General features: G+C 42.7%; 1 protein-coding gene across 15 annotated transcripts in view; it reads left to right on the top strand.

Annotated features, from left to right (window-relative positions):
• The window catches only part of LOC110521031 (serine/threonine-protein kinase MRCK beta), a 126,383-nt gene that overhangs the window by 12,483 nt on the left and 94,388 nt on the right, over nucleotides 1–19,512 (top strand). For 11 of the 15 annotated variants that reach the window (XM_090232294.1, XM_090232290.1, XM_090232293.1 and 8 more), the window contains exon 3: nucleotides 19,123–19,206. In XM_090232294.1, the coding sequence (XP_090088420.1) occupies nucleotides 19,123–19,206 (84 nt within the window). Of the gene's footprint in view, nucleotides 1–471; nucleotides 779–19,122; nucleotides 19,207–19,512 lie in introns of those variants that run through there. The other 4 variants (XM_090232298.1, XM_090232297.1, XM_090232295.1 and 1 more) reach the window with 1 other exon arrangement.

The raw sequence follows: 19,512 nt of genomic DNA, 5'->3' as shown, positions 1-19,512 counted from the left end.
GAGTTCAATAATAATGAAATGGCAGACTAATTCAACATGGAAATAAAAACTGCTGCATCCAGTCCATGGAGTACTGGACTTGTGGAGAGACATAATCAAGGACTCAGAGATTATGCTGAAAGTGATGCAAGACAATGAATGTGACTGGGAAACAGCCCTAGATTGGGAGCTGATGGCAAAGAACTCCATGCACAATGTGCCTGGCTACAGCCCATACCAGCTAGTGTTCAGGCAGAACCCTAATCTTCCCACTGTACTAGTTGACGAGCCACCAGCACCAGAAGCTTTACTCAAGCTGACACTTTCCGTTACTGAGTGTCTTTAGGAGCACAAGATCCGATCCTTCTTTTTATAGTCAGTCACAGAATCCGCTGGGGGACTGCACCTTTCAGCACTACATGCAGCGGGAAAGGCATTCACTGAAGAGGTGTTCAGAGAGAATTTGCAGGGCTCTGTAAACAATTCTGTCCCACAGATGAGAAGTACGAGACTGGAGACAGTGTACCACAAATGAGTTGACTGTCGAGTGGAAAGGACCCGGAGTCGTTATTGGCCAATATGGTATGGCGATATTTGTGAGGCACAGAGGCACCATTGTCTGGGTGCACCACTGAAGATTGCAGAAGGTAAATAAATGATCAACAAGTTGGAGGGGCTGTTGCTGAGAATCTGCATATCGAAAAGGTCACCGACACAAACCTACCAGATGTCTCATTCACTGATATGGACACTGAAACTGACACAGGAAATGGAGCAGAGACCTTCAACCATGACACAGGTAATACTTTTGAGGAAAACATTGAACAGCAGCCACATGTTAAAACATGGTTGTTCCAATCTGAAAACTACACAAACTGTTAAATGCATGGACAGAGAAAGTGGTATTCCACACACAGCAACATTCGAGCAGAAAAACATTCGACCAGAACTAGTACAACTTTCAGTACTCTGAACCAGCTGCCCTTTCTGTTACTGTGGTCAGTGGACCTGTCACTTGTAGATATTCTCAGAATTGAAACAATCTAGAATGACTGAATGACATTGATGAGGATGATGTCGTCGAAACAAATGACGTGTCATTTGACCTGCTTTAACGAGATGAGCTCAGTAATTGGAGGAAAAAAACTGAGGGTGTCAAAGACATTGGCCAAAAAAATATCTCAACACGGTGGATGTGTTCCCTTGAATAATTCTTTACTGGAATAGTGCCAAAAGCATGGCTAGAGATTTTGAGGAGCTGGCAACTAAAGAACTCCCAAAAGACTCACCGACATGAGTCTGTGTCACTGACAGTGGTCTGGTAGGAAAAAAATGCATACTTAAACAACTTCTTGATGCACCCATCCCGTTAGCGGGATCATTTGTCAACATCCGCTGAATTGCAGAGCTCCAAATTCAAATTAAATTACAAAAAATATACAATTTTCATGAAATCACAAGGGCAATATAGCAAAACGCAGCTTAGCTTGTTGTTAATCCACCCAGTGTGTCAGATTGTCGGCAAAAGCATACCAAGCGTTTATGTAAGGACATCTCTCTCAGTAGACAAAATATTACAAACAGCTAGCAGCCAAGTAGATTGGTCAGCAAAGCAATAAATTAAATCGCTTACCTTTTGATCTTTGGATGTTTGCACTCACGAGATTCCCAGTTACACAATAAATGTTCCTTTTGTTCCATAAATATTATTTTTATATCCAAAATAGCTCCATTTGGTTGGCGTGTTATGTTCAGAAATCCACAGGCTCGAGCGGTCACGACATCGCAGACAAATTCCAAATAGTATCCGTAAAGTTCATAGAAACATGTCAAATGTTTTTTTTATAATCAATCCTCAGGTTGTTTTTACAATATATAATCGATAATATTTAAACCGGGACTGTAGCTTCTTCAATAGGGGAGAGAGAGTAATGTCTGCTCCAAGCTGTTGCGCATGCAAAACTCTGCTGGCACCCAGCCATCCACTGACGCGATGTGATCTTTCTCGCTAATTTTTCAAAATAAAATCCTGAAACTATGTCTAAAGACTTCACACCATGGGGAAGCCATAGGAAAAGGAATCTGGTTGATATCCCTTTAAATGGAGTGAAGGCAGGCAATGGAACAGAGAGCTTTCAGGAAAAACAACACTTCTGGGTTGGATTTTCCTCAATATCAGTCCTGTTATACTCAGACAATATTTTGACAGTTTTGGAAGCTTTAGAGTGTTTTCTATCCTAATCTGCCAATTATATGCATATTCTAGCTTCTGGGCCTGAGAAATAGGCAGTTTAATTTGGGTACGTTTTTCATCCAAACATCAAACTACGGCCCCCTACACTCAACAGGTTAATTCTATGGACATAAGCTGCATTTCTGCAGGAAACATTGCTGTCAAGGGACATTCACATCCGACCTCCACCTAAAGTTAAGGTTGAAGGAACTGTGGGAACTAAAAAAGCGTGTGTATGGCCGGGAAGATGCATCACTCTACTGGTACAACAAAGTCAAGGCAGCAATGCTGAGGACAGGAGGAAAAATGTCAAGTGGATCCTGCCGTCTTCTACTAGCTTGATCAAGACTGCAATGGCTGGAGTTCTCTCCTTTCATGTTGATGACATCATCTGTGGTGGCTCACAGACCACAACAGTGATTCCACACCGCAAAGCCATTTACCTGGACAGCCGTGAGGGGCGTGGCACTCCTTTTTTATGTTTCAGTTGCCAGAATAATACTGACGCAACAGGAGAGGTACATCATGAATCTTCAACCCATCTATTTGGATTCTCCAAGAGCCGTACAAAGAGACTCCTTCCTCCCTCTGCAATTGAAGCTGATCAGCTGAGGTCAAAGATGGGTCTAATTCTATGGGTTGATAGACAGAGTAGACCTGACGTTATGTTTGATGGCTGCAACTTGGCATTCAACACAAAACATGCCACTGTACAAACCATGCATGAGGGTAACTAAAATCAGAACAAGTGACTAACGTTTCAGCATGTGAGAAAAGATGACTCTGAAACTAGTTGTGCCTCCACCTTTATGTTTATGGAGGCACAAAAGGTGGACATCTAATTGTCTTACTGGGACGAGGAAGGAAGATTCTCACCTATCTGTTATCAAAGTATCAGCAGGGTTGTCAGGAGCACACTTGCTAGAAAACAACCTTGCTCCTGCAGATGGAATTGACAATGCAACATTGTTCTCAGAGCTTGCCTAATTTAAAAAAAAGGTTAAATAAAATACCACTGTTGAGGCAAAAAGGCCTGTGGTGTGTGTCACTGACAGCTACTCCCTGGTTGATGCTGTCAACCAAGTCTGTGACAGAAAATAATTCATTTTGAGAATAGCAGCATCAAGGAACTTATTCTGGCTCTGAGAATCCAGCGGATTCTGTGGTCAGCTACAAAGGAACAGCTGGCTGGCTGTTTGACAAAGAAAGTGTAATCCTGAAGGCACTCAGTAATGGAAAGTGGCAGCATGTGTAAAAATGTCACCTGACATTGCCACATGACCCATTGAAATGAGGGACTTGAATAATGCTTAGCCATTTAATTATTTGTTTTGTCTTTCAAGAAAAGTGTGAGAATAAGTTAAGTATCCTTAAACTTTTGTAATTACGCTGCTCTCTCTCTGTTATTAGTGTGGCTGTGCAGAGGTTACTGTTGGACCGGGCCTGAGCGTAATGGCCGCTATGTACCGTGCTGTGAAGTAAACGTTGTTAAACTGGAACCTAGTCGTTGTGTCCTTTGGAGTTAACACTATTCCCTATATTGTAAGTGCAATACTTTTGACCAGAGGCCTATGGGCCCTGGTTGAAGGTAGTGCACTGCATAGGGAGGGAATAGGGTGCCATTTTGGATACAGCCCATCACTCATAGATTGTGAGGGAGTTTAACTGTGTGTGTTTCCAATATGTGTGTGTGTGTGAGAGAGAGTGAAAAGGAGACAAAGATGGGGAAGAGTGTTTCCAATGTGTGTGTGTGTGTGTGAGCGCCTGTGTCATTTTGTATTTGTGTTCATGCCTTGTCTCAGCTAGAAGTTCTCAGACTTGGACGACTACTTGGTACTATTTAAAATGCGCACACACACACACACACACACCGAACACACGCTAGGCACAAGGAGGTCCGGACAACAGCCCTGCTTCCAGGAAACCCTCAGGAAAGGAATACCGTACCCAAGGGGAAACGCTGACCAAAATAGTGTTTCCCTTAACAGATAATGTCCCGTACACACGCACACACTGATAACGTGCCATTTCATATAAACTGGGCAGGACCACTTAAGTTCAGTCCAGTGCTTTGGCTGCTAGATAGGATGTGGTTTGTTTGGTATAAGGGGTGGTAACACTGCTAAAGTTCAAACTTGATGATACTTTTTGGGAATCCAATACTCATGTCACTTTTTGCTTGTTAACACAATTCAACCATTTGTTATTGTCGATTTGAAAATATAAGACCTAATTGTAAGCGCTAATTTAATAGCTTGGTCACTCACATACTTGTTACTTTGCACTTTCTCACAGTGAGTGTTTCTGTGTGAACAAGGCTGCAAGTCTCTACGTCTTGTTAGCTGCTGTTGTCATCGACTCTGCCCTACCTCGCGCCCTCTGCAGTTTCCTGTGGGCTTGTAAGTTACATGATGCCTTTCCAGATAAACAGGAAATGCAGGCCAAACACTTATGATGGATAGTGCCGCTGTCTCTCTTACCACATTCAACAAAGTCCTTTTCAGGGAGAAATGGAGGTCAGAGAACCATCCCTCTCCAACTAATGCCAAAAAGCTCACTCCATCCTGACTGTTCCTTCCTCCCTTTGAAACTCACCCTGCATGACTTTTAAAACAAGGGAGAGCAAGAACGAGGGTGATTAAAGTTAGAGGGAAAGGGAACCAAGAGACGGGAGAAAAAGCCAGATAATCACAGAGAGAGATGTATGAGTAGAGGGAAAGGGAACCAAGAGACAGGAGAAAATGCCAGATAATCAGAGAGAGCGATGTATGAGTAGAGGGAAAGGGAACCAAGAGACAGGAGAAAATGCCAGATAATCAGAGAGAGCGATGTATGAGTAGAGGGAAAGGGAACCAAGATAATCACAGAGCGAGGGATGAGAAGAGTGAAAGGGAACCAAGAGACAGGAGAAAATGCCAGATAATCAGAGAGCGATGTATGAGTAGAGGGAAAGGGAACCAAGAGACAGGAGAAAATGCCAGATAATCAGAGAGAGCGATGTATGAGTAGAGGGAAAGGGAACCAAGAGAACAGAGCAAAAGCAAGATAATCACAGAGCGAGGGATGAGAAGAGTGAAAGGGAACGTGAGAGACGGGAGAAAAACCCAGATAATCACAAAGAGAGCAGAAAGAATAGCGAAAGGGAATCAAGACACAGGAGCAAAAACCAGATAATCACAGAGAGAGCGAGGGATGAGATGAGGGAAAGAAATGCAGGACACGGGAGCAAAAGACAGATCCTCACAGAGGGTGGGCTGAGAAGAGGGAGAGGGAGCCAAGAGACGGGCGCAAAAGCAAGATAAACACAGAGAAAGCGAGGGGGGGATAAGGGAACCAAGAGACAGGAGCAAACGTCAGATATTCAGAGAGCGAGGGGAAATAAGGGAACCAAGAGATGGGAGCAAAAGCCAGAATCACAGAGGGCGAGGGGAAAGAAGAGTGAAGGGGAAAATAATACCGAGACCGAGGGGAAAGGAGAACGCAGATGGATGCCAAAGTGGATTTGGTCCAACACAGACTAGACCGGCTACTCTGCGTGCGCAAGCGGTTTTTATTTTTATTTTATTTTTTATTTTAAAAAAAAACATGTATTTCAATCAGTTCACCCACACTGTTGGCACCTGTCAACCAGTGTTTGTGTTGCCATTTTGTTACGTCACAGCATATTCTAAAATGGATTCAATAACAAAAAAATCCTCATCAATCTAACCACAATACCTCATAATGTCAAAGCGAAAACAGGTTTTTAGAAATGTTAGCATATTATTAAAATTAAAAAACATACTTGAGCTCATGTGCATCCTTTTTTCATTGATCATCCTTGATGTTTCTTCAACTTGATTTGAGTCCACCTGTGGTAAATTCAATTGATTGGACATGATTTGGAAAGGCACACACCTGTCTATATAAGGTTTCACAGTTGACTGCATGTCAGAGCAAGTCAAGCCAGAGAGAGTGACTGCTAGAGAGAGAGAGAGTGACTGCTAGAGAGAGAGAGAGTGACTGCTAGAGAGAGAGAGTGACTGCTAGAGAGAGAGAGTGACTGCTAGAGAGAGAGAGTGACTGCTAGAGAGAGAGAGTGACTGCTAGAGAGAGAGTGACTGCTAGAGAGAGAGTGACTGCTAGAGAGAGAGAGAGTGCACGCGCAATGATTTATAGCAATGATATTCGACTGATAAGCTGTATAAAACTCTGCAGCTGCCATAAAAAAAATTAGAAGAATATAAGGTGACCCTGAAAGCCAGAAGGAGATGGGTAAATTAGACGTGCAGCCGGTCTTTACAGGCAATGCTGCAGCAAATGCAGCCTACATGTCACAAGACAGTTACCATGTTCATATAAATCATTTATTCTCATTTACTGGTTTCTCGCAGTTATTTATCCTGGGAAAAGTGACTTGTTTTGAGGGGTAAATCTCGCTAACCGAGTTCCCGCCATTCAACCCTAGTAGCGTATGATTCAAAAAGTTAGCTACGCTAATATATATAAAAGTATGTGGACACCCCTTCAAATGATTAGAGACAGCTATTTCAGCCACACCCATTGCTGACAGGTGTATAAAATTGAGCACACAGCCATGTAATCTCCATAGACAAACATTGGCAGGTGAATGGCCTTCCTGAAGAGCTCAGTGACTTTTTCAACGTGGAACCGTCATAGGATACCACCTTTCCAACAAGTCAGTCCGTCAAATTTCTGCCCTGCTAGAGCTGCCCCTGTCAACTGTAAGTGCTGTTATTGTGAACTGGAAATGTCTCGGAGCAACAACGGCTCAGTCACAGTGGTAGTCCACACATGCTCACAGAACGGGACCGCCGAGTGCTGAAGCGCGTAGCGTGTAAAAAATCATCTGTCCTCAGTTTCAACACTCACTACCGAGTTCCAAACTGCCTCTGGAAGCAATATCAGCACAATAACTGTTCTTTGGGAGCTTCATGCAATGTGTTTCCATGGCCAAGCAACGGCAAACAAGCCTATATTGACCATGCGCAATGCCAAGCGTTGACTGGAGTGATGAATCATGCTTCACCATCTGGCAGTCCGACGGATGAACCTGGGTTTGGCGGATGCCAGGAGAACACTACCTGCCCCAATGCATAGTGCCAACTGTAAAATTTGGTGGAGGAGGAATAATGATCTGGGGCTGTTTTTCATGGTTCGGGTTCGACCCATTAGATCCAGTGAAGGGAAATCTTAACACTACAGCATACAATGATATTCTCAATAATTGTGCTTCCAACTTCATGGCAACAGTTTGGGGGAAGGCCCTTTCCTGTTTCAGCATGACATGTGGAGTCTATTGCAGCAAAGGGGGGACCAACTCCATATTAATGCCCATGATTTTGGAATGAGCTGTTCGATGAGTAGGTGTCCACATAATTTTGGACTTGTGTATTTCATCTAACATATCCAGGAAATGGTACTAAGCTAACATATGAAATTATTTTGAGATCGTCATACCATGGCATTTAGCTATTTGATTTGAAATTGTGTAACCCCTTTAGGTATATTTAAAAAAATATATAATATTTCATGAAATATTGAATTTGGCCTTACTAAACCCAGCAAAAAAAGAAACGTCCTCTCACTGTAAACTGCGTTTATTTTCAGCAAACTTAACATCTGTAAACATTTGTATGAACATAAGATTTTACAACTGAGCCAAACTGAACAAGTTTCACAGACGTGATTAACAGAAATGGAATAATGTGTCCCTGAACAAAGGGGGGGTCAAAATCAAAAGTCAGTATCTGGTGTGGAGATCAGCCGCATTAAGTACTGCAGTGCGTCTCCTCCTTATGGACTGCACCAGATTTGCCAGTTCTTGCTGTGAGATGTTACCCCACTCTTCCACCAAGGCACCTGCAAGTTCCCAGACATTACTGGGGAGGGCGGTAGCCCTAGCCCTCACCCTCCGATCCAACAGGTCCCAGACGTGCTCAATGGGATTGAGATTCAGGATTTTCGCTGGCCATGGCAGAACACTGACATTCCTGTCTTGCAGGAAATCACGCACAGAACGAGCAGTATGGCTGGTGGCATTGTCATGCTGGAGGGTCATGTCAGGATGAGCCTGCAGGAAGGGTCCCACATGAGGGAGGAGGATGTCTTCCCTGTAACACACAGCGTTGAGATTGCCTGCAATGACAAGCTCAGTCCGATGATGCTGTGACACACCGCCCCAGACCATGATGGACCCTCCACCTCCAAATCGATCCCGCTCCAGAGTACAGGCAATGGTGTAAAGCTCATTCCTACGACGATAAACGCGAATCCGACCATCACCCCTGGTGAGACAAAACCACGTCTCGTCAGTGAAGAGCACTTTTTGCCAGTCCTGTCTGGTCCAGCGACGGTGGGTTTGTGCCCATTGTCGACGTTGTTGCCTAAGGGTGTGTTGTCGTGTGTTGTCTGAGGACCTGCCTTACAACAGGCCTACAAGCCCTCAGTCCAGCCTCTCTCAGCATATTGAGGACAGTCTGAGTACTGATGGAGGGATTGTGTGTTCCTGGTGTAACTCGGGCAGTTGTTGTTGCCATCCTGTACCTGTCCCGCATGTGTAATGTTCGGATGTACCGATCCTGTGCAGGTGTTGTTACACTTAGTCCTTGCAGTGGCAGACCATCAGCTGTCCGGCCTGTCTCCCTGCAGTGCTGTCTTAGGCGTCTCATGATACGGACATTGCAATATATTGCCCTGGCCACATCTGCAGTCATCATGCCTCCTTGCAGCATGCCAAAGGCACGTTCACACAGATGAGCAGGGACCCTGGGCATCTTTCTTTTAGTGTTTTTCAGAGTCAGTAGAAAGGCCTCTTTAGTGTTCTACGTTTTCATATCTGTGACCTTAATTGCATACCGTCAGTAAACTGTTAGTGTCTTAACGAGCGTTCCATTTAACAGCCACGGGGAAACGGTGTTTAAACCCTTTACAATGAAGATCTGTGAAGTTATTTGGATTTTTACGAATTATCTTTGAAAGACAGGGTCCTGAAAAAGGGACGTTTCTTTTTTTTGCTGAGTTTACTATAGCCCATTGAAACACATTGATTAGCATGTTCATAAATGGTGAAAAAGAAATGTATCATAAGGTTGTGCGGTGTCTGTCCTAGGAGGTATATGAAAGCTGAGGGTATTTTAGTTTTTTTTTTTATGCATTTTTAACCCCTTATATTTGTTGGCACAAAACAACCTCCTTCAGTTTGTTTTGTATGGGTTGCCTTCAGACGAGTTCCGTGACTTGTGGGGATCGTAGAGCAAAACGGAGATCATGTTCGTTTGTCTTTTTCATGGTTGGTGTAGATGTCAGGTGATTGAATAATTTAAAGGCCAAACCGTTCAGAAGATACAAATGTTTTTTGTGAGAAGACTGATTTTCTCATGCTCTGACAAACTGTAACTTGTTTTCTTTCCATCGCTGATGTGGAAGGCAACATAGGCTGATGCGGTGTATTGAGATGCAGCCCATGCAAAAAAAGTATCTTTGTCTTAAACGGACAGGTTTTGATGGATGTTTTTATTATGTTATTTTATTGACGTATGGGTGCGTCAATAGACTTATGGTTTGATTCATAGTTGGTTTTGGTATTTTTAACCTGCATGTTGAGATTGTGTCTGGTGGGAATAAACACAATGATCATGCAGACGATGGTGCACACGGATGCACGGGCGGAACGGTTTGGTCATGGTGTAAGAGGTCAACATCGTGACTGAAATGACGCCCTAGCCTAAAATAGTGCGCTAGTGGTTAGAGCGTTGGGCCAGTAACCGAAATGTTGCCATTCTGATCTGCCGTTCTGCCCCTGAACAAGGCAGTTAACCCACTGTTCCTAGGCCGTCATTGTAAATAAGAATTTGTTCTTAAACTGACTTGCCTAGTTAAATAAAGGTTAAATTTAAATAATGTCACTTAAAATATAGCCCCAGTAGGTAACCTATAATAAGTTAATCAATGCATAGCAGTGGCACTAACATACCTTAAGGGAATTATTTTTTTGACATTTGCCATATGGTTAGTGAGTCCACATTACAAATGTACGGTCCCTTACTAGACGTCCGACAAAGTTTCTAAAATTTGCGGACGGTGTCGGGCCGTGCGGCAGGGCCGGATCTTCCAGGAAGTCATCAAACGAACTCTCTCGGACATTCGGTTTCAGTTTTATAAAATGTTTCCGCTCTCCCGGTAAATCCCACAAGAGGGCGAATGGAATCATATTGCAAATGTACAAAACATCACCAATCACGACGTGGCCTTATCTCCTAAACGGAAAAGATTTAGAAGACAAACATGGTGAGCATAGGTTTGGCGTAATGGGCAGTTGGCCCCGAACAAGATGGCGTCTAGGCCTCAACGGTTTTTGAGTCATGGCCATTTTTCTGGGATTAAAGGTAAAAAATTTAAATAGAGCAATAATTTTTCTGCTTCACGTCAAAGTAAATGAACCTACAGTGTCAAAAAAAGAACCAGCCATTTATCGATCGTCATTTAAGTGAAATCGTACAATGTCAAATTGGTGATGTTCAAAAATAGGTGTTTTTAATTTTTATTTTCTGAAATAACACACACTCACTAAACCCACCCTTAACATAGACTTAAAACTCCTGAAGTGCCTTAAAATGATGTCATAGGTGCTGTTTTGAAGGGTTAAAAAGGTCAGATCTTTTCAAAACTGCATGTGTTATTAGGCAACCCTCATGAACTGTAAATCAGTAATTTCTCCCAACAGATGTGAAAGAAAAGCTCTCCACACACACACACACAGCAAGAATGGAGTGACAAAGTGCGGTGCTTAAAGACACACAGAGCCAGGCCTCCCGGGTGGCGCAGTGGCTGTACCACCAGAGACTCTGGGTTCGCGCCCAGGCTCTGTCGTAACCTGCCGCGAACGGGAGGTCCGTGAGGCGATGCACAATTTGGCCTAGCGTCGTCCGGGTTAGGGAGGGCTTGGCCGGTAGGTATATCCTTGTCTCATCGCGCACCAGCGACTCCTGTGGCAGGCCGGGCGCAGTGCGCGCCAACCAAGGTTGCCAGGTGCACGATGTTTCCTCCGACACATTGGTGCGGCTGGCTTCCGGGTTGAATGCGCGCTGTGTTAAGAAGCAGTGCGGCTTGGTTGGGTTGTGTATCGGAGGATGCATGACCTTCAACGTTCATCTCCCGTACGGGAGTTGTAGCGATGAGACAAGATAGTAGCTACTAAACAATTGGATACCACGAAATTGGGGAGACACGGGTCAAAAAATAAAAAAAATAAGACAGAGCCTACAATGGCATTTCCATATTCTCAAGGCCGTGCCGAGTTCAACAAGATGCCCCGCATGACCGTAGCTCGCTCTGAGTGCAGCGACCGTGAAAAAAGTAGGCCCAAAATGAAGCCTGGCCCTAAATTTCATTTGCTTTTGGGTGACAGTGGGAGAACCTTTAGGGTGAGAAGCACAATTTGACCTCAGGAACGTTCCTGAGGTTCTCCCGATCTGTGCAAGCCTAACCTTGACCGTGTGGCATTAACCCTTAACTGTTTGATGTAAACACCTTTTAACTGTTTTCAATGACTTCTCTCCCCATAGGAATACATAGCCTGCACCCCTAAATTCAACCTCAAGCCTATGTGGGTTATGAATGTCTTATGAACCTGTCTTCGATGACAATCCATCATGCCACTATGACGTCTAGCTGTGTTGATTCTAAGATTCCTGGACCAACCGGAAGTGGTTAAAATCACCCTAAAAGTGTTTTTCCATACCCAACCAGCAGTTTGTGATAAATAGTGCATTCAACCCTGTGTAAATCGGTCAGTTCTTAACGTAAACACTTAAAACTCGGGATTCTGTAAAGGCATAGCCCAATCAGGATATGTGTTTACTTATAGCTTCCTGTGTCAACCGGAAGTGCCTTAAAAGGTGTCATAGGGGCTGTTTCGAAGGGTTAAAAAGGTCAGATCATATGTGTGATTAGGCAACCCCCATGAACTGTAAATCAGTCATGTCTCCCATAAAATTTCCAAGAAAAAAAATCACACACACACAGCTAGGCCAGAGGGACACAGAGACAGACAGTGCCTGCAATAGTTACCTTTGTTCAAACTAAAAAAGAACCGTCAGACCTAGAGTTCTGAAACTTTAGAAACCTGTTCTAGACCTCAGGTCGATGTTACGTGGCAAGACTAGGTGCATTGAAACCGGCTCGGCCCATAGAGACGGACCCCAACCTTTCTGTCCGATAGCTCATTCAAGGACCCCGTAGCAAGGCATGGAAAAAAGTGGATTTTCAGCACCAATTAAAATCTTGCTCGGGCACCGAATGACCTATCGAGCCGAGATTCAGGGTCTCCTCGCATAGGCCTACACACAATGTCAGAACTGGACCTGCAGCTAGAACGTAACTATGTGTTTTACGTTTTTATTATGTTTTAAACTGAAGGCGCTGTGAATTTTGGGCCTGCTCTGAAATATGTGAAAGTTGGCTTCTAAACGAGTTGGAAAAAGTGGGTTTGGTTCAGATGGTATCAGTTTGGTTTCAGAATGATATCTAATTGACTGATGGACGGTAAATGCTGGTGACTATTGTCCATTTGCAATATGTTTAAACAGAGAGGGACCATCACCAAAATGGCATTCTGAAATCAACACCAACGAGCGATGGAGAGGAACCAGAAACACTGCCCATCCCGAGTTCATCGGGCCAGTCAATTTCGCATTTCTGCAGGATTTTTGAGCATGACAAATTCGTCATGGTAAATGTCCATTGAAACATATTGTAAATGCACAGCCGTGCACCTGGTGATTGGAACGTGTTACCAGGAGCACATTTTTCAAATGGTTTTTAAATGCCATTACGGGGTAGCAAGATGTCCACAGTTGGGTAGGGAGCACCCCCCACCCGTGCCCATCCAATTTGGACGTTTTTCAAAAAATCGTTACAAAACAACAGTCCCACTTCTCCCTCATCATACATGACAAATAGACCATCTAGGTTGATTCATGGCTTAACATAGTGCTAAATATCATTTTGGCAGTATAAATGCCTTTTGGACATGGTTCACTGACTTTTGGGTTTGTAAACCGACTTCCATTGATCGTACATGGCAAATGGACATAACACTCTGATTTGGCACTTTCAAATCTTTCATATTGCATTTGGACATTTATTATGGCATTTGGCCAAAAAGAAAAGTGACTTGACTTCCTATTTAATCATATTGCAAATGGACAAAACATATGCCTTATGCACAAGTAAAAAAAATAACAAAAGAAATGATAATAAAATATGAGTGAAGTATGTTGATACAGTTCTTATACATGTGTAATTGACACAAAAATCGAAATAATTTCAAAAAACGGTCCAGAAAGCACTTTAAGGGGGTGATAAGCTTTTCGAAATTGTACTTTTGGGTCTTGACTTGTGTTACATTTGTAATATGAAAAATCACGGTGAAGCGCACTCGCCATCTGTTGGATTTTTGGAGTGTTACACTTGGCATTTGCCATATGGCATTTGCAATCAACTTTGAATGAAACGACACCGAATTGAGTGGTATTGGACACCGTGTATATGGTTCGTACAGTGCCAATGACTTCCATTCATGTTTGTACATTTCAGGGGGGTGTTCCCTTACATTTTGATCACCACCTGCTTTCCATATTCACTACAGCTACACTACTATCCTCAATGATCCCCTCATAGGCCCAGAGCAATACCCCCCCACACACACACACACACACACACACACACACACGGCTGTGCAAGTGCATGAGGGCTTTGAGGGATTCTGTACCCGATAAGTCATTCAGTAACCCGGTCATCAGACCCAATGGAAGCTCTTCGACCTCTCACCTTCCTTCCACTCAGTCAATCATGACGAACTTGGTGCAAATTGTATTAGAAAGTATTGGAAGGCCTTTGTCAAGTCTCTTAACTCCTTAGTCTCACTCAACACACTTTTTTGTTTTATTTTTGGAATTCATGTCCTTCCATACAGTGCATTCAGAAATCATTCAGACTTTTGACTTTTTCCACATTTTGTTACTTTACTACAGCCTTATTCGAAAATGGATTAAATAGTTTTTCCCCCAAATCAATCTACACATGATACCCCATAATGGCAAAGCAAAAACATATTTTTATCAATGATAGCAAATGTATAAAAAATAATAAACTGAAGTATGCAATAAGTGTTCAGACCCTTTACTCTGTGCCTTTTTAGGTGCCTTTTTGGCAAACTCCAAGTGGGCCGTTACAGTTGAAATCGGAAGTTTACATACACCTTAGCCAAATACATTTAAATTCATTTTTTTCACAATTCCTGACATTTAATCCTAGTAAAAATTAATTGTCTTATTAGGTCAGTTAGGATCACCACTTTAGAATGTGAAACGTCAGAATAATAGTAGATTGATGTATTTTAGCTTTTATTTCTTTCATCACATTCCCAGTGGGTCAGAAGTTTACATACTCAATTAGTATTTGGTAGCATTGCCTTTAAATTGTTTAACTTCGGTCAAACGTTTCGGGTAGCCTTCCACAAGCTTCCCACAATAAGTTGGGTGAATTTTGTCCCATTCCTCCTGACAGCGCTGGTGTAACTGAGTCAGGTTCGTAGGCACCCTCGTTCGCACACACTTTTTCAGTTCTGCCCACACATTTTCTATAGGATTGAGGTCAGGGCTTTGTGATGGCCACTCCAATACCTTGACTTTGTTGTCCTTAAGCCATTTTGCCACAACTTTGGAAGTATGCTTGGGGTCATTGTCCGTTTGGAAGACCCATTTGCGACCAAGCTCTAACTTCCTGATTGATGTCTTGATGATGATTTTACTTCAATATATCCACAATTTCCCTGCCTCATGATGCCATCTATTTTGTGAAGTGCACCAGTCCCTCCTGCAGCAAAGCACCCCCACAGCATGATGCTGCCAACCCCGTGCTTCACGGTTTGTATGGTGTTCTTCGTCTTGCAACCCTCCTCTTTATCCTCCAAACATAACGATGGTCATTATGGCCAAACAGTTCTATTTTTGTTTCATCAGACCAGATGACATTTCTCCAAAAAGTATGATCTTTGTCCCCATGTGCAGTTGCAAACCATAGTCTAGCTTTTTTATGGCGGTTTTGTAGCAGTGGCTTTGTCCTTGCTGAGCGGCCTCAGGTTATGTCGATATAGGACTCGTTTTACTGTAGATATAGATACTTTTCTACCTGTTTCCTCCAGCATCTTTACAAGGTCCTTTGCTGCAGTTCTGGGATTGATTAGCACTTCGCAAAACAAAGTATGTTCATCTCTAGGAGACAGAACGTGTCTCCTTCCTGAGCAATATGACGGCTGCGTGGTCCCATGGTGTTTATGCTTGCGTACTATTGTGTTTACAGCTGAACGGGGTACCTTCAGGCATTTGGAAATTGCTCCTAAGGATGAACCAGACTTGTGGAGGTCTACAATTTTCTTTCTGAAGTCTTGGCTGATTTCTTAAGATTTTCCATGACATCATTTTCCAAGCTGTTTAACTTCTCTAGGGTAGGGGGAAGCATTGGGAATTTTGGATGAAAAGCGTGCCCAACTTAAACTGCCTGCTACTCTGCCATAAAAGCTAGAATATGCATGTTATTAGTAGTATTGGATAGAAAACACTCTGAAATTTCTAAAACTGTTTGAATGATGTCTGTGAGTATAACAGAACTCATATGGCAGGCAAAAACCTGAGAAAAAAATCCAACCAGGAAGTGGGAAATCTAAGGTTTGTAGTTTTTCGACTCTTGCCCTATCGAATACACAGTGTCTGTGGTCATGTTGAACTTCCTAAGGCTTTCACTAGATGTCAACAGTCTTTAGAAACTTGTTTGATGCTTCTACTGTGAAGTGGTGCCGAATGAGAGGGGAATGAGTCAGAGGTCTGCCAGCAGCCACAAGCTCCACGAGCGACCTGCGTTCCATTGCATTTCTGAAGACAAAGGAATTCTCCGGTTGGAACATTATTGAAGATTTATGTTAAAAACATCCTAAAGATTGATTCCCTACATTGTTTCACATGTTTCTATGGACTGTAACGGAACGTTTTGACATTTGTGTGCTCCTAGTGAACGCTCTTCGTGACTTTAGATTTGTCCAAAAGTAGCTATTTGGACATAAATGATGAACATTATCGAACAAAACAAACATTTATTGTGGGACTGGGATTCCTGGGAGAGCATTCTGATGATCATCAAAGGTAAGTCAATATTTATAATGCTATTTCTGACTAATGTTGACTCCCAACATGGCGGTTTTCAATGTGGCTTGATTTTTCGTCTGAGCGCCGTACTCAGATTATTGCATGGTTTGCTTTTTCCGTAAAGGTTTTTTTTAAAATCTGAGACAGCGGTTGCATTAAGGAGAAGTTTCTTTAATTCTGTGAATAACACTTCTGTCGTTTATCAATGTTTATTATGAGTATTTCTGTAAATTGATGTGGCTCTCTGCAAAATCACCAGATGTTTTGGAACTACTGAACGTAACGCGCCAATGTAAACTCAGATTTTTGGATATAAATATGAACTTTACCAAACAAAACATACATGTATTGTGTAACATGAAGTCCTATGAGTGTCATCTGATGAAGATCATCAAAGGTTACTGATTATTTGTATCTATATTTTTGTGACTCCACTCTTTGGCTGGAAAAATGGCTGTGTTTTTCTGTGACTTGGCTCTGACCAAACATAATAGTTTCGTTTGCTTTCGCCTTAAAGCCTTTTTAAAATCGGACACTGTGGCTGGATTTACAACAAGTGTATCTTTAAAATGGTGTAAAATACATGTATGTTTGAGGAATTTTAATTATGGGATTTCTGTTTTGAATTTGGTGCCCTGCAGTTTCACTGGCTGTTGACAGGTGGGACGCTACCATCCCACGTACCCTCGAGAGATTAAAGGCACAGTCAACTTAGTGTATGTAAACTTCTGACCCACTGGAATTGTGATACAGTGAATTATAAGTGAAATAATCTGTCTGTAAACAGTTGTTGGATAAATGACTTGTCATGCACAAAGTAGATGTCCTAAAAGACTTGTCAAAACTACAGTTTTATCAAGAAATGTGTGGAGTGGTTGAAAAACGAGTTTGTAAACTCCCGACTTCCAATGTAAGTTTATTACATTTATTTTACCGTTATTTAACTAGGCAAGTTAGTTAGTTAGTTTTCAATGACGGCCTAGTTAGTTTTCAATGACGGTAGTGTTTTGTTTTAAAATATTCTAATTCAATTTAAAACCATGTGGGAACATGGTTAACTGCCTTGTTCAGAACGACAGATATGTACCTTGTTAGCTCGGGGAATTGAACTTGCAATCTTTCTGTTACTAGTCCAACGCTCTAACCACTAGGCTACGCTGCCTCCCCTTTCCCCAGATATGTCTGAAGCACTATGACTGTTGGTTTAGATGTATTTGGCCTGTAAGTGCATGTGTACGGTTTTGAATTGGCTTCTAAATAAATCTTATTTTTCTTCAATTTCCGCCTAAAATGACATGCCCAAATCTAACTGCCTGTAGCTCAGGACCTGAAGCAAGGATATGCATTTTCTTGATACCATTTGAAAGGAAAAACTTTGAAGTTTGTGGAAATGTGAACTTAATGTCGGAGAACATAACGTAAAAGCTAAACCAAACCAAAACATTTTTTTTCCCAATCTTTGAAATGTAAGAGTACATTGAGACAGCGATTCTATGTGTAATTTAGTTGTTGTCCACGAGATGGCAGCAGTGTGTGCAAAGTTAGACTGCCAGGAGTTTGCCAATATGTGCCGAAGTGGTCAATTTATACATCTTTAAAGACTTTTTAATCATAGCTCATTAACAGCTCTCATACATATGTCTAGGGCCAGAACTATTTTACGGACCAGATTCTCCACAAGCCAGCTAACTACAGTGTTTTTCCCCTAACATTGTACATATGGCTTTTTCCCCTCTCAATAAGCTCTGACCCACCCAGTCTTTTGGCTTCAACATTTTATTTTCAGGCCTAATTGCCTCCCACCTGGAAAATAATCGAATTAGCCCCTCAAATCAAAATCCAACATGTTGAAGCCAAAATATTTTAGATGGGGGACAGAGCTTAGTGGGAGGGCAAAACACCGTATGTACGATGTTAGGGGAAACACTGTAGTACGCTGACTTGCAACGGAAAAATCTAAAGGAGCGTTTTTTTATTGAACTAGTCCAGTTAGTCCCTCCCTTTTCTGTCCATTTTCTTCCATTTGTTGCCTAATGAACACAAGCCTATATTCCCCCTTAGTGCACACCAACATCCAGTATGCATATGAGGATCAAAACACTATGGCTGCCACCCAAGTGGCACCCCAATCCCTGGGACTCCCGAGTGGAGCAGCGGTCTCAGGTACTGCATCTCAGTGCTAGAGAGGTCACTACAGACCCTGGTTCCATCCCAGGCTGTATCACAACTGGCCGTGATCGGGAATCCCGTGGGGCGGCGTACAATTGGCCCAGCGTCATCCGGGTTAGGGGAGGGTTTGGCTGGGGTAGGCCTTCATTGTAAATAAGAAGTTGTTCTTAACCTTTATTTAACTTGGCAAGTCTGTGAAATAGTGTACTACTCTTGACCAGGGCCCAATATAGCGACTATGGTGCCATTTGGAATGCACCCACTATCTTAGAAAGCATTGTGTCCTGGGGGAGGCTCCTAGTTTACAGTAACTAGGCCAGTAGGAACGGGCAGGAAACATCAATAAGGAAGAACCCGCAATTCTCAGCTCTCTTAATTAGGCTGCATTTTAATTGTGTATTAATGATTTCTCTCTACCACTCTCTCCTCCTCCATCTCTTTATTTCTCTCTCCCCTCCCATCTCTTTATTTATCTCTCTCCCCTCCCATCTCTTTATTTATCTCTCCCACTCCCTCCATTTCGCTCCCCCACTCTAGGTTGCGGTGGTGAAGATGAAGAACACAGAACGCGTTTACGCCATGAAGATCCTGAACAAGTGGGAGATGCTGAAGAGAGCCGAGGTAAGGATCATACTGTAGTGTCGAAAATCTCCAATTGAAAGCTATAAATAGAAGAGCTAGAAGGTATATTCCCAGTCAAGTCAAGGTCCTGTGCTGGATGTAGTTTTATTTATATGTGATAGAGAAGAGCCATTTCTGCATACTGATTTGTGCTCCCAATAAGTGCTCAAGGCTTCATGTTCAATACACTTGTATTTGTTATGGATCCCCATTAGCTGCTGCCCTCTTCCTGGTGTCCAGCAAAATTAAGGCAGATTATACCAATTTAAAATCATTACAATGCATTCAGAGATTTCACAACACACT

This window comes from Oncorhynchus mykiss, chromosome 4 (assembly GCF_057628025.1).
Source record: "Oncorhynchus mykiss isolate SJ-2025 chromosome 4, ASM5762802v1, whole genome shotgun sequence".
Taxonomy (NCBI): domain Eukaryota; kingdom Metazoa; phylum Chordata; class Actinopteri; order Salmoniformes; family Salmonidae; genus Oncorhynchus; species Oncorhynchus mykiss.
This window is presented reverse-complemented; position numbering and strand designations above follow the sequence as displayed.